Source organism: Phytophthora ramorum, assembly GCF_020800215.1.
Source record: "Phytophthora ramorum isolate Pr-102 chromosome Unknown Phyram_PR-102_s0007, whole genome shotgun sequence".
Lineage (NCBI taxonomy): Eukaryota > Oomycota > Peronosporomycetes > Peronosporales > Peronosporaceae > Phytophthora > Phytophthora ramorum.
This window is the reverse complement of record NW_027150653.1, coordinates 1,303,933-1,317,662: the sequence shown is the minus strand read 5'-3', so window position 1 is coordinate 1,317,662 and position 13,730 is coordinate 1,303,933. Positions and strand designations below refer to the sequence as shown.

General features: G+C 54.8%; 7 protein-coding genes across 7 annotated transcripts; 5 read left to right on the top strand and 2 right to left on the bottom strand.

Annotated features, from left to right (window-relative positions):
* Nucleotides 1-591: 591 nt before the first annotated feature.
* KRP23_8396 (CBL-interacting serine/threonine-protein kinase 11) lies at nucleotides 592-1,599 on the top strand (the record flags this gene model as incomplete). Its single annotated transcript, XM_067893830.1, has 1 exon — nucleotides 592-1,599. One exon carries the CDS (start codon nucleotides 592-594, stop codon nucleotides 1,597-1,599), a length of 1,008 nt encoding a protein of 335 aa, XP_067743323.1.
* Nucleotides 1,600-1,987: 388 nt separating this feature from the next.
* On the bottom strand, nucleotides 1,988-2,626 carry KRP23_8395 (uncharacterized protein; the record flags this gene model as incomplete). Its single annotated transcript, XM_067893829.1, has 2 exons — nucleotides 1,988-2,512; nucleotides 2,573-2,626. 2 exons carry the CDS (start codon nucleotides 2,624-2,626, stop codon nucleotides 1,988-1,990), a joined length of 579 nt encoding a protein of 192 aa, XP_067743322.1.
* Nucleotides 2,627-3,215: 589 nt separating this feature from the next.
* Nucleotides 3,216-4,293, top strand: KRP23_8394 (uncharacterized protein; the record flags this gene model as incomplete). Its single annotated transcript, XM_067893828.1, has 6 exons — nucleotides 3,216-3,586; nucleotides 3,652-3,753; nucleotides 3,819-3,882; nucleotides 3,953-3,984; nucleotides 4,054-4,142; nucleotides 4,220-4,293. The coding sequence occupies 6 exons, from the start codon at nucleotides 3,216-3,218 to the stop codon at nucleotides 4,291-4,293; spliced, it is 732 nt and encodes a 243-aa protein (XP_067743321.1).
* Nucleotides 4,294-4,713: 420 nt separating this feature from the next.
* On the bottom strand, nucleotides 4,714-6,928 carry KRP23_8393 (putative V-type proton ATPase subunit H; the record flags this gene model as incomplete). Its single annotated transcript, XM_067893827.1, has 11 exons — nucleotides 4,714-4,942; nucleotides 5,027-5,149; nucleotides 5,238-5,401; nucleotides 5,502-5,645; nucleotides 5,743-5,794; nucleotides 5,865-6,059; nucleotides 6,133-6,274; nucleotides 6,357-6,461; nucleotides 6,528-6,555; nucleotides 6,622-6,712; nucleotides 6,810-6,928. The coding sequence occupies 11 exons, from the start codon at nucleotides 6,926-6,928 to the stop codon at nucleotides 4,714-4,716; spliced, it is 1,392 nt and encodes a 463-aa protein (XP_067743320.1).
* Nucleotides 6,929-7,076: 148 nt separating this feature from the next.
* On the top strand, nucleotides 7,077-7,748 carry KRP23_8392 (UMP-CMP kinase; the record flags this gene model as incomplete). The annotated part of the gene is made up of 2 exons (XM_067893826.1): nucleotides 7,077-7,187; nucleotides 7,263-7,748. 2 exons carry the CDS (start codon nucleotides 7,077-7,079, stop codon nucleotides 7,746-7,748), a joined length of 597 nt encoding a protein of 198 aa, XP_067743319.1.
* A 253-nt stretch (nucleotides 7,749-8,001) lies between these two features.
* KRP23_8391 (Conserved oligomeric Golgi complex subunit 4) lies at nucleotides 8,002-10,097 on the top strand (the record flags this gene model as incomplete). Its single annotated transcript, XM_067893825.1, has 2 exons — nucleotides 8,002-8,975; nucleotides 9,047-10,097. 2 exons carry the CDS (start codon nucleotides 8,002-8,004, stop codon nucleotides 10,095-10,097), a joined length of 2,025 nt encoding a protein of 674 aa, XP_067743318.1.
* Nucleotides 10,098-11,877: 1,780 nt separating this feature from the next.
* Nucleotides 11,878-13,558, top strand: KRP23_8390 (putative hexose phosphate transport protein; the record flags this gene model as incomplete). Its single annotated transcript, XM_067893823.1, has 3 exons — nucleotides 11,878-11,990; nucleotides 12,049-12,183; nucleotides 12,253-13,558. The coding sequence occupies 3 exons, from the start codon at nucleotides 11,878-11,880 to the stop codon at nucleotides 13,556-13,558; spliced, it is 1,554 nt and encodes a 517-aa protein (XP_067743317.1).
* Between the last annotated feature and the right edge of the window lie 172 nt (nucleotides 13,559-13,730).

The window sequence follows — 13,730 nt, the reverse complement described above, 5'->3', positions numbered from 1 at the left end:
CTGGGCCCGTTGATGCCACCCCGAATCAGTTCGGTGCACTCACCAGGAATTGCATCGCTGCTATCCCACGGATAACGTCCTGCTGCCGAGGACTGTTTACTGCGGCTGGCTCAAGTTAATACCACGCTTATCAATAACCGTGGAGGAATTCAAGCCATGTCATGAAGCCATCTCACCTGCTTCACGAGGCGACACAAGCACATGCGCTGATGTGGCCCCCACACACAGCAAGTGCAGGCTCCCGCGTTGCCATGCATACCCCTTTCATTCACAGCAGTGGAGTTGCTTGCTATCAATGCCCACAGGTGCGTATCCAAGTGCGACCGCCAGAATGATTGATTGATTTTAGTTGCTAGCAGCCGCTAGGCACTTTTTGTTTGGGAAAACCCCATAGTAAAATAAAAAAGACGTGACATTTTTGCGATAAGAGCGCGTGGAAATGTACCCCATAGTGAGCGCCAGTCACGAGGGTTTCCGAATCTCAAGTATCCCGTGAGATACCTCCTCATGACCTTCAGCGCTCTGATGATGCATCAATAGCTCCACGACGTATGCCATTCCCCAATTGACTACCAAGACCAGAACCGCAGCATGATGGCGTGTGTGGCTCCACAGCCCCTAGCGCCCAGGCCGCTGCAATTGGACGGGCAGCTCCGCAAAGGCCCGTACACGATCTCCAAGGAGCTCGGCTCGGGGCTCCACGGGCGCGTCTTGCTGGCCTTCGACGACCGACTGCAGCGCGACGTGGCCGTGAAGCTCCCGGCGGCGCTGACCGTCGACTCGCTCGCCAACGAGAGCGTGGACGTCCGCGCGCTGGAGCTGCAGGTGACGTCCATCGTGCACGAGTGCAACGCCATGAGCCGCGTGCGGCACCCGAACGTGCTGCAGATCGACCGCCTCGTGTCCGGCACCAAGCGCAACTGTGACTACGTGGCTTTGGTCACCGAGTTCGCGCCCAACGGAGACCTGTTCGACCTCCTGGAGGCCGGAGGAGCCCTCCCGGAGCCGCTGGTCAAGGTGTACGCGTGCCAATTGCTGCGTGCTCTGGAGGCGTGCCATGCCAATGGCGTCGTGCACCGAGACGTAAAGCCCGAGAATTTGCTGCTGGATGTCAACTACCAGCTCAAACTGGCCGACTTTGGCGTCGCGGCGTTGGCGCCGTTGGGTGCTGATGCATCCGACCTGTTTTCAAGAGATGAGAGCGGGACGGCAATGTACATGGCACCGGAAGTTCGGTCGAAGGTGCTGTACCGAGGCGCGCCGGTGGACATTTGGTCTGCAGGTGTGGTACTGTTCATCCTGCTCACGGGCTTGCCGCCGTTCAATGAGGCGCGCAAGGGAGACGCATGGTACGACGACCTTCTCGATGGCGACCTGGAGCACTTCTGGGGGACTCAGCCTGACGAGGTGCTGCAAGCCATGACTCCTGGCGCCCAGGACCTGATTTCGGCGATGCTGGTGGAGCCCGACCATCGCATTTCAGTGGCCGAGGCGTTGGAGCACTCGTGGCTGCGAAATGCAGACTGCGTGGATTCAGCATTAATTCACGATGCTGTCTCGACACACCTAGAGGCGGCTCTCGCAGCGAGCAAGCTGTAGACTAGAATATTAGTTTTATTTATCCTTTTGCACAAGAAATGTAACCTAGAACTTGGCTTTCCTGTGTCGTGGTAGTGTCGGTGGCTTGATCACCTTCACGAGCGGGTGCTCAGTTAACTGCAGCTCCGCGTTTCAGAGATCGCGATTAATGTTCAATGAGTAATGCTAGTCGACTTCAAGTACACATACATACACACCGTGAGACGATCTCGACAAAACGCAGGGGACTCGAGCTCACTTGATAATAGTTGCTCTGTATTGATACACACAAAATTGACCGTCACACTAAAACGAGGCTCAGTCGATGAGACTGTGGAGGCGGGGCGGGATGGCCACTGTCGGCCGGTCGCATGGGTCTAGCCATGCATAATAAACAACGCCCAGCGCTCTATGCGGTGCTGGTGCAGGCTGCGGAGCCCGTGTGCATGATCATCTGACGCAGCTTCTTGATCGTCGGCGAGGGCTGTCCGTGCATGATGTTCACGAAGGGCTTCCGGAAGCTGGGGCCGGAGATGGCGCGGCCGCGCACCGTCTTGAGCGTGTGCATTTGCAGCTGCAGCGTCTCGTACTCTTCCGCCTGCGAGAGCTCGCTCGAGGCGTCAAAGAACTTGACATTCTCCTTCCAGTTCATGCGGCGCCACAGGTGCAGCGAGTTGGCCCACTCCTTCATCAGGTCGTTGGTGGGCGCGGCGAACTCGGTCACGCGCGGCTCGCCGAGCTTCATGCGGCGGCCTTCCACACGCACCACCTCGGCGGCGGACACGGTGAAGCGGTGCGGGAACTTTCCGGCCGTCATCTTCTCCACGCGCACTTTGGTCACGTGGCCCGCCATCTCCAGCTCGCCCACGACCAGGCCGCCCTTGTCCGAGAAGTATTTGACCACGCCGTCCTCGAACACGCAGAAGAGCAGTTGCTGCGCAGACAAATGTCAGCATTGGGACCAAAAAGGCTCGACACTTGACCAACGACGTACCGGTGGGTCGTACGCATTGCGTCCGCACTTGACGAGGTATCCCTCTCTGTACATTATTGGTCTACTACGTCTATCTTGTTGTGGGCGACTTGGAGTGTGTCGCCAACTGGCCACCGGTAGTGCGTTTCAATCAGCCGTTGCCCTGGAAGAGCTCGTTGTGGCGTACCGAGAGGCCTGTCCGAGGTATGTCTCTGGCTGTTATCGGAGCTCTCACCCAACGGACGCAAATCGCGCTTTGTAACCGAGACTTCTTCGCTGGCGCCGTCGCCTTTGTCGACTCCTATTTTACTTGTACAGCCGGTCGATCACCCCCGATAGCTAACAGATGCGCCCCACATACATTTCTTCAGTGTCTGCGAGGGTCAACATCCTGCAGGTCTTGCAATTCGCACCTTATCGGAGACACTGACGCACGACCAGCGATAAAGACCATGCGACCGTTTCCGCTTTTCAGTCTGCTGCAAGAAAGCCAGTGCTCGTACCTAGCTAAGAGGATACTGTCGTATCCTCTATAACGCGATATACTGCAGCCATATCGCGTTTGACTCCGATGCGTCAAACTGCTGGTTGAAGCAGGCGTCGCGTCCTGAGCAGTACATATACGCAATACCTAGCGCAGTAGTAGATCGTCTGCGCAGCCACAATGACGGACAAGAGCCTTGTGCCAGCGCTGCTGGACGTGGACAAGTTCGCGCGCTTCAGCAGCGCCACGTTCCGCGCCGACAAGCTGTACAAGACCATCGGCTACGGCCTGGGCGCCTCGGGCCACTTGCTGGCGCGCGCTGCGCAGCAGGAGACCGAGACGTCCACGGGCCTGCGTGCTCTCGCGTCCAACATTTCCATGGCGCGCTACGTCATTCGCTTCACGGGCGGCTTGGATTCCTACGCGGCCTGGAAGAACGGCTCGTGGTGCTACGGGGACGACGACGACCACGTGCGCCGCATCGTCAGTCTGCAGGCGCTGTCCATGGTCCTGTACTACCCGCTGGAGCACGTCTCCTACGTGGGCTTTGTGTGAGTAGTTGGCTGCAGTTGCAGGAGTGGGCGGGTGCTGATCTTGTTGTGGATGTGCTGGACAGCGCGCCCAAGCTGCTGGACATTGACGCCATGAAGTTCTCGCGTCAATCGTGTCAGGTGTGGGGCGTGTACATCCTTCTAGACGTGTACGCAAATGCGCTGAGGTACGTTGCGCTCGCGATGTTGGTAGAAGGGGATTGGTGGTTGATTGGTGTGTGGTTGTGGACAGGATCCGAGCGTTGACGGCGAAGGAGAAGCAGATCAAGGAGCAGGGAGAGCTCACGGACGAGGAGGTACGACTGCTGATTGGATTTGTGCAGGACGTGCAACTGATTTCGTATACACTTGACCTTCTACTGGTAGCGTGCGACCCAACTTGCCGCCATTCAAGCTCGGTACGTTAGTTTTCTGCTGCAAACTTTAGGATTGTAGGGGTGGCTTAGCTGTGTCGGCTGTTATTACAGGCGTCGTGAGCTGTATTACGTGCAGCTTCGCAACTTTTTCTACTTCGGACCTTGCCTACACTGGTCTCGCAAGAACGGCTTCCTACCAGGTATGCTGTGCTGCCGTACACACACCATCGTTTGCTAACGTTTGTCATTTTTTAATGTGCGGTTGCGGCGTTGTCAGAACCTCTTGTGAGTATCTTTTGCGCGGCGGAAGCTGCCGTTGGCCTGTGGCGCTCGTGGGTGAACACGAAATGATTGCCGAGCGAAACAACAGTTCTCTCACATTTCAGCCACCCGATGGTCCCATGAGCACCACTGCGAGAATGTAATGGGGACTGCAAATCTAATTGCCCAACCGTTCGCCCTGGTTGTTAATGAAGTGATTCTTCACATGGAAGCCAATTGATGCGTACGGTCTAGGTAGTCCTTGACATCCGCTTAAGTCGATATTCATCTTCCCCTCTCATTGTCGTTCTTTTAGTTTTATGCATCGATTGCATGGGAATAACTCTCGATAAAAAGCACTGCGCTAAATGCTTTACAAGCTGCTGTAACAATCACGAGCCCTTCTTGTCAATGTTAAAACTGTTTTGCCGCGTCCCCTGCGATCACAACGCGCCGCGGAGACCCGGTGGGTCTGTCGGTGCCCACGGCGCGCACCAAACGGAGGCCCCCTTACTTGACAAACTCCCACTTGTTGACCATCATCTTCGAGATGCACTGCAGGGCTTGCTTTTGCACCTCCGCGTTCTCATGCGTCATGAGCTTCATTGCCACCTTCTTCGCACCAAGTCTCTTCGCGATGTGCTTGCCATTCGGATAGAAGCGCACGAACTCGCCCAAATCAAACAGAGCCACGGCCACCGTCTTCGAGTCATCGGATTCCAACAGGTCGATCAACAAACTGCAGCACGAAAGTCGCGATGAGTCCCACCAATCAAGACGTTTTGCATGTGCTACAACACAACGAACCCAAGTAACCACTTACCGGATCAACTCAAAATCCTTGTTCTCGAACGTCATGAAGTTGTCCTTCCAAAATTTGTCAGTGTGCAGCAAGCCCCAGTTCAGCGTACCCGTTCGAAGCTCCTTTTCGTAGCGCTCCATCGTACTGTATACGAGCAACATGAAATATCGGAGGATCAGACATACATTTGATGAAGCAGCACAGGTGAGAAGCAAAAACCGAGCTGGCGTACTTCAGTTCCTTGTATTCGCGAATGAGCACGTCACGGACAGCCTGGATGCCCTTTGAAATGTCCTCATCCGCCCACTTTCGCTCGCGCATGTTGTTCAGCGTTTTTAGGAGTCCACTGTCAATCATTCGCTCGTTGAAGAAACCGCTGAGCTTACCAAGCAAGTTCTGTGCGAGGGTAGAATCACAACATACACCGTAGCAGCACGTTATTTTCTTGCAAGGAGTTCACTCCGTCTAGTTCCAACTGTCCGACAAGGCAACTCACCTGAAGAGCTTCTAAAGCGACACGCACGACCTTCTCACGAGGAGCTGCTGCCACCTGAAGCACGATTGCATCCAAAGCCTTGGCAGCCACAAACTTCTCCATAGCTTCGTTGCAAAATGCCAAAGTCCACAGGATGAATGTGAGCTACAGAATAGGAGCAGGATAGAATACAGATATTAGTGTTCTGTAGCAGTACTTATCATTGCAGCAACAAAGCTCGTCCATCGAGCATTTCGCATACCTCGTAAGCAAGTTGTGCACGGTTCTGCGAGTTTTCCAGCAAGTCCACCACACTATCTCACCCCAACAGCATTTTCATGATAAGCAAACGTGCGGCCAAACAAACCGGAAAAGAGTACTTACGGAGGCACACCGCCCTGCTTGACGAAAACCACGCGCAGCTTTTCATTGCGCAGAAGCACCATCAACGACGAAACCGCAGCACGCGTTACGTTTGCGCGAGCCGCGTCGTTCGTCGACGTCGGCAGAGCACCCGTCTTCAGTGACTGAATCAGCCACTGACCCAGCGCTTCCGCATCCTCCTGGCGCGGACGAATCCTAACGTCAACACATTGCACACAACTAAATCAAAATGTCTGAAACAAGTTTCGACCTCATACAATTCATGTACGTGAGGAAAAGAGCAAGCAAGTGGCTCGCGGCGTATTGCATGTAGCCCGTGTCGTTACGGATCATCCTCAAGAACGGCGCAGCATCCACGGTACTGCCTTCCGGCACAAAGTACACCATCCGCTTGTGCAGACGAAGGCCGTCTGCAACCAGCAAAAATAAAAACCCGTCCGTTAATTTCTTGCAGACTGCCACGACAATCTCCAAACATCATTAACATTCTACCCGGTAGCAGCTCCTCCATGCGTGCCAAACAGTATTTGAGCACAGTGGGCTCCGTCACATTCTTCACGAGCTTTAGCAGTGCACCACCCACCAAAGGCCCGGCATCTAATCCAACAACAAAACACAGAATTAGTCCACAACACATTAAAAACTTCAATATACCACACCCACCACTCATGAACTCGTCCACCGCCTTGACCTACAACACTCCAAAATAACCCATAAATATAATAAACTATAACATTATTTTCAATTGCATCCTCACATTTGTGGCGTCGTCGGCGCCAGGCTTGATGACTCCTTCCAAGTCCTTCAACGCGGTGATCTCCGTCTTCTCCAGTGAGAACCCGCCCACACTGGTAGCCGACCATTACGACGCAATCATCCGAAAATAGCTAAGTAAATTCGGGTCGCTGCAAACTACAATCTGATAAATAGAGAATTGGGGCGCACCGCGTGTAGGTGGCCCAGTTGATGTCGCGGAAGCGGTGCAGCGCCTCCTCTCGCGCTAACGCCACATCCAGCGAGCCGTTGCCGGACATGTTGATGGCCACGTGGCTCTTGGTCTCCATCGACGCTTGAAGCGATCCTTCCTTCCCGTCTTTGGAAGCGGATCTCAATCAAGATCGAACCGGTCCAAAACACTAATTTCGGACCTATCACGTTAGGTACGATAGGCCTTACACTGTCCCCTCGTCGGCAGTTGCAAATTCGACCAAGATGAGCGCGGCGCTGACCAAGAAGATCCTGTTCGTGCTGGGCGGCCCCGGCGCCGGCAAGGGCACGCAGTGCACCAAGCTCGTGGAAAAGTTCGGCTTCGTGCATTTGTCGGTGCGGAAAGATACCGTCAAGTTTGGAGTGTATCACAAACTCTAAATGTGTCACTTGTATTGTCATTTTTTGTAGGCCGGTGACCTGCTGCGCGAGGAGCGCCAGTCGGGCTCAGCCAATGGCGAGCTCATCGACCGCATGATCAAGGAAGGACAGATTGTGCCCGTGAAGATCACGCTGAGCCTGCTGCAGCAAGCCATGGTCAAGAGCGGCCGCGACCTGTTCCTCATTGACGGCTTCCCGCGCAACTTCGACAACCTGCAGGGCTGGCAGGAGGAGATGTCTGCGGACGAGTTCCAGGTGCAGGGCGTGCTCTTCTACGACTGCCCCGAGAGCGTCATGGAGCAGCGTCTGCTGGAGCGCGGCAAGACCAGCGGCCGCTCCGACGACAACGCCGAGGCCATCCGCAAGCGCTTCCGCACGTATCTCGACTCGACCATGCCCGTCATCCTGCACTACGAGAAGCAAGACAAGGTCTTCAAGGTGGACGCCACCCCCGGCCCCGACGAGGTTTTCGACGCCACCAGCGCGCTCATCGGACCCCTCGTCGCCGACAAGTAAAGAGCTCCCAGCCAACTCGACGTGCAATTCGCAGCCTCTCAATTGCAACTTGTCGTCGAGCAGGAACAGTGCTGTTTAGATGAGATTACTCCACCCGGAATCAGTGCTTCAAATAGGGAAACAAACAAATCCCTTCACCTTGAACACCGCAAGATACAAAAATGAATTTCCAAACCTGTGACGTGGTACAGCTTTTTTGTGCGTACTTAGCGCAATCTCCCTCACGGCGTCAATCACTACAGAAGACTTCGCCATGAGCTTCGAGGAGAGCGTGACGTCCTTCTACGTGGCGCTGGCGGAGCAGCAGCTGGAGCAGGTGTGCCAGGCCCTGGGCGATATGCGCGTGAGTGCCGCGCATTGTGCGGGTCAAGACGCGGCCGTGCGCGACGAGATGCTGCGCAGCTGCGAGGCCAAAGCCGAAAGCCTGCAGGACGCGGCGCTCTCCAAGCTGCAACAGGCCTGCGCGGGCTCCGACGTGGACGCCGCACTGACTGCGTTCGCACGCTGCGCAGCTCTGGGCGCCGCGCACGCCGCCGCGGAGCCCTTTTCAAGCTGTTTAAGGGGCATATTCGCTACGCAGGCGCGCGCCGCGCTGGACCGCGTGCGTGACAGCAAACAGGCCGCCAAAGTGAACGAGCACGGATACATTGATCGCGCCTTCTACGTGGAGGCACTTAGTGAGCTGCTGACAGGAGCTACGGACATCATGAACGCCGTAGCTGACGTTACGGGGGACGCACAGGTACTACGGCTAGTGTTAGGACCTGTCCACGCATCGTGCGCGGATATCGCACTACAAATGGTGCAAATGTACGCACTAGATGCGAGGATGGTGGCGTGGGAACGACGCGCCAATGCACAGGCGCAAAAAGACCCGAGACAGGCGCTGGAGGCGGACGACGTGGAGGCGGACGAGAGTCTCCAGATGATGGACTTGTTCCTGGACGAGCTGGCATTTATTATCCGCGTGCTTGTGAGCTACACGGCGTTTCTGACGACGGTTTGTGAAGGACTAGGACAGCAGGATGGGAACGCAGGCTTTCAGACGAAAGTGCAGGAGCTTAGTGGGGTGTACTTGGTGCTGGAGAGGTTCTACGTGTTCCAGTCCGTGCACAAGGCGACGGCGATTGCCGAGCCCCAGGAACTGGAGCATGGCGTCTACGTGTCAAGTGTGGTGGAGGATGTGTCGTTTGTGTTGAACAAGGCCTTCTTCAGGGCCTCCCAGTGGTAAGTTGACGGCGGGTTGACTATCCATGACGAGTGTGTTTACTGATCTTGCTGGGTTATGCTTGATGCAGCATGAACTATCATACGGCTCTTTCCATCGTGATTGCACTTGTGGACGCCTTAGAGTCGCAGTATCTGCCAGCTATCCTGGCACTTCCGAGTCGACCGTGCGTAATCCCGCTGAGCCCCAGTGATGCAGCTTCTGCCGGAGCCAACGGCAAAAATGACGGCTCTGTTGGGCTGGACGAAGACGCCGAAGGTGGTCAAACTGAAGTTTCCTTCTCGGATATGCTGCTCCAGGCAGTGGATGAAGATCTCGAGCGGACACTGCAGGAGGAAGCCAGACTCATCATGACTATCAACTCTGCCTACATGAGCGGCGAGTTTGTGCGTGCCCTGCAGGACAAGATCGACGAGTATTCTCGCGCCGGTTTCCCTAGTGATGCATCCATCCTCGAGTGCCTGCCCACTCCCATCAACGACATGACTGAGGCATTCCACTCCATTGTTTCCAATGAAGTGCAGGAGGTGTTGTCCCGGTCGCTGCGTAAGCGGCTGTTGCAGGTGATTCAGCTACAGATGGACGAGCAGTTGAGATACGTGCTCACATCAGCCGAATATGATGCGTTCGGCTCGCGGGGCTCGCCCTTGTTGCGGCTAGTAGAGCAAGAGGTCATGAAGAACCGTGAGCTACAGCGCTATGAGCGTGCGCTATGCAGTACCCCGTTCGAGGATCTGGTTGAAGCGGTTACGCAAGATTTGACTTTGTGTTTGGAGCGTGCGCTGCTCACGTCCAAGAAGTCTTGCAACGATTTGGGCGCCCTGCAGCTTGAGCGCGAGGTGACTGATATACTAGCTCGTGTGTCGACGCTCGTGCCCCAGAAGAGTCTGCGTGCGGCGTTCACGCGTCTTTTCCAGGTCGTGTTCATGTTGAACCTCATGCAGCCCTCGCACGTGCTGGATTATCTTGCCAGTGTGCGAGAGGAACTATCTCTGGAGACTATTGCGACGCTCTTGCGCATGCGTGTCGACTTCAAACCACAGGACGTCGCGCGCGCAATCGACCAGATGGCAAAGGCAGAGGCAAAGACTAACGCAGCAAAGTCTAGTGGCTCGTCGTAGCCGTATCCTACCACACAAGTGAGTGTACGATCCCTGTTGCCGCAGGTTTGAAATTGTTGACTGATGGTTTGGACGACGATAGAGATAAATGAAAGTTTCTTTCATTCCAACACAAAGTGTCCACATCGTCGATACATGGCAGCAATGGCGAGGACGTCGAAGCTACCTCAGTATCACCTGAGCAGTCCTTGCAGTTGAAAACGCAACAACAGGCAGGTATTTTTTTGGTAGCACCAACCGCGAAACCGGTACTGCTACCAAGCCTCGGGTGCTGAGTCCTCATGCAAACAATATAAAGGCTCCCACTTTGCGATGTAGAGCTTCGACAGCAATGCTCACATCCTACAACTCGTAGCTTCATGAGGGTACCTTCCAAAATATAGATGGTGGGCTGTAGTAGTTCATCATTGAGAACACTGGTGGTAGCAGAATGTGATTACTACCACGGTAGTTCTAAGCAATGACGCCAGGAAAAGCGCTGAAAAAGGAGAAAGGTACACTGCCACCAATTGTGATACTTACCGGAAGGGTTGACTCATGCCCGCTTTGCTTATTTTGCGTCTACCTGTTGTTAGACAATCCAGGTTCTTACTCAATATGAGTGTTGTGGGGTTGATACACCAACTACATGTAACGTTCTCCCAGACCAGCGATATGAAAGTGTGGTGCGTTTCAGTGGCAACGCTCTACAACTCCGAGAAAAGATACCCCGTGTAACTCATCTTGCACTTGCACCCTTTACGACGCATTGACGTGGTGGCTTACCGTGGTTGTCACGCTTACAACCAACACGTTGTGACTATCCATGGCTACCATTGGATGTGACTGCATTGGACGAGTTCAACCAGGAATGAAAGGCTCATCTGACTGAGAAGTTTTGCCTGTCCTCACGATGAACGACGGCAACCAACCGCTGAATGAGGGGCGAACATGTCGGTGCCGTCGAATTCTCGCTGCTCAACGCCGCCGAGTTCCGTTTGGGTTATGCAATACTGTGTCTACTCCCTCAACCACCTTGGAGAAGACACCTTGGAGAGAAATTCACACGCCTTACGCGCCCTCCAGCTATTCACGGCCAAATAGAATGCCGTCCAACGGCATTCAGGATTAACGCTACATTCGAGCGCAGCACTGCGATGACGTGCGAGGTACTTGTCGCACAGAAGGTCTGCTCCGCGGCTGAGTTGTCGTCCACTCATCGTCTACGGGCTCAGTCGTGCAGCACAAGCCTCGTGGTTTCAGCGGACAAGTTTCTGCAGTCGTGTGTCAACGAGATGGTTGACCAAGAGGTAGATCGCATTCGACGTCACTCCAAAGCAATCGCTGTCTAGGCTTAAGCCTCGGGTTTAAATGCAGCATCCAGGCGGCGTACAAGAATGGACGTCGTCGTCGATGTAGGATTCAGGGCAGATAACCGTCACGATGTTGAAGTCGAGTAGCGAAACCTTAGCGCGCTTCCCATTGGCTAACAAGCGGGTTCCGAATTGGAAAACTAAGCTGATTGGCCAGCGCTGGGTTCCGAATTTTCCGTGGTAACCGCTAGGCGCTTCAATACAATGTACATGTCTAGGGCGAAGCAGCAACAGCAGCACTCAGTGACTGGAGCTTAGGTAGTGAGCTCAGAAAGAGGCGACAGCGACGCGCACGTGCGAAGAGTCGTGCCAAATTGCTGCATCGCATGACGAGGGCACTCTAGCGCTCAAGACCAGACGTTTGGAGCTGTCTAGACTCTCTCATTCTCCAAGTTTCCAAGTGCTGAGCAGCTCAAACTACTTTCAGAATGGATGCCCAGATAGTGATTTCGCTGCTGATCCTCGCGTTCCTGACCTGTGGCGTCATTTATGACGTCGAGCTGAGTCCCCAAGGACGGAAGCTGCATTCACGCAGCTACCGGTAAGACCACTCTCAAACTTTACTCTTTGTACTTAGCTGACTTTTTTTGATATTTTAGATGGCGACGACTACAGAACTGGTTCCCTATGGGCGTGGCCTACGCCGCCTTCTATATGGCCAGGTACAACGTAGCTGCCGGCAACGTTCCGTCTGTACGCAGCCGACTTGGTTTCTCCTCCGTGTACATGGGCTGGTACGTTTCATCCGCTAGTCTTTCGGTGTTGAATCGGTGGGCTTCGTCTTGATGCATGCTATTTTCCAGGGTCCTATCTGCAGGTTCATGGGCGTACGCTATCAGTGCCCCCTTCACTGGGCAGATCACCGACCGCATCGGAGGCAGGAACGGCATGATCGTCGCGTGTGTTGGGGCAGCACTTTGCAACTTGGCACTCGGCATAGTCTTTCTCAGCAATGGGTCGCTTCTGGTGAAAGAAGTCCTCTTCGTTGTGTTGTACGCAGCAAACGTGCTGATGCAAGGCTTTGGCACCAGCGCCGTCGTGAAGATCAACGCGGCGTGGTATGTGGCGAGTGAGCGCGGGGTGTTCGCTGGAGTGTTCAACACCATGTTGACGAGTGGCTACTACTTGTCACTGGGCACCGGCAGCAGTATCATTGAAGCATTGGGCTGGGCGTACGTCTTCATCCTTCCTGGCGGAGCGCTCCTTGTCATGTCGGTCGTTATTCTCTCGTTCGTGAAAAGTTCCCCGGCCGATACGAACCACTTTTCAGCGGACCAGCTACCGACGTGCACGACGCAGCTTGAGCTAGACCCTCAGTGCATGTCATGCGGAGAAGACGCAGTCGAAGAAGTGCTCACGCCCAAGCAGCAGATGCAGCAGCTTCTGAGAAATCGGACATTCCTCGGATACCTCGCTGCCTTGTTCTTCTTGTGCTGGGCGCGTGACGGATTCCTCAATTGGTTCCTCTCCTTCTTCGACGATGTGCGTGCGGAGTCCCTCACGTCCAGCGATACGGCCATCATTGGCGGTGCCTGGACAATTGGAGGTTTTGTTGGAGGCATTCTCTGCGGCTGGATCAGCGACGCCGTCTTCCATTCCGACCGAGTGATGCCGATCTTCATCTTTTCCCTGCTACAAGCCGTCGTCCTCGCGGTCATCTACTTCGTCAGCTCTACATGCAGCGTGGCGGCTCTCGGAGCTCTGACGTTCCTTTCGAGCGTCTTCATTTTGGGCAACTACACGCTGCTGAGCTACACGGTTCCGACGGATTTGCCGCAAGACATCGCGGCTGGGGCGACCGGCATCATGCATGCTGTCGGGTACTTCTCGACAGGCCTCTCCAGCGCCATCATGGGCAACGTCATTGGTGGTGCAGGCTACCTCGTATGGGCGCTGTCCCTGGTCGTGGCATCCGTCTTGTCGGGCGTGTTCGTCAAGCTGGGGTCGCACTTCTCCCAGGGCCGTACAGCCAAGTCGAGGCACCAGCCAGCGGCAATCACACCCACGACCGAGGCCTCCCAGGAGTTGTCGAACTGCTCCGTGTCATTCGACGTCGACTTCATCACGGTCGAGTCGCCCACGCCTGCGAAGGCCACACCATCTTTTTGAACTTTACTACTGGCTATGGAGTTGTGTGGCATGTAGTCGTGCTTGTAGTGGTAAGGCTTTCGTTGATATCTATCATGGACTCCGTATACGAACGGTACTTTTAGCTGCCAGACTAAGCATCAAACATTGAAACCATCAGAAGCTATCCATATTTGGCCTAATTGTACCAAAA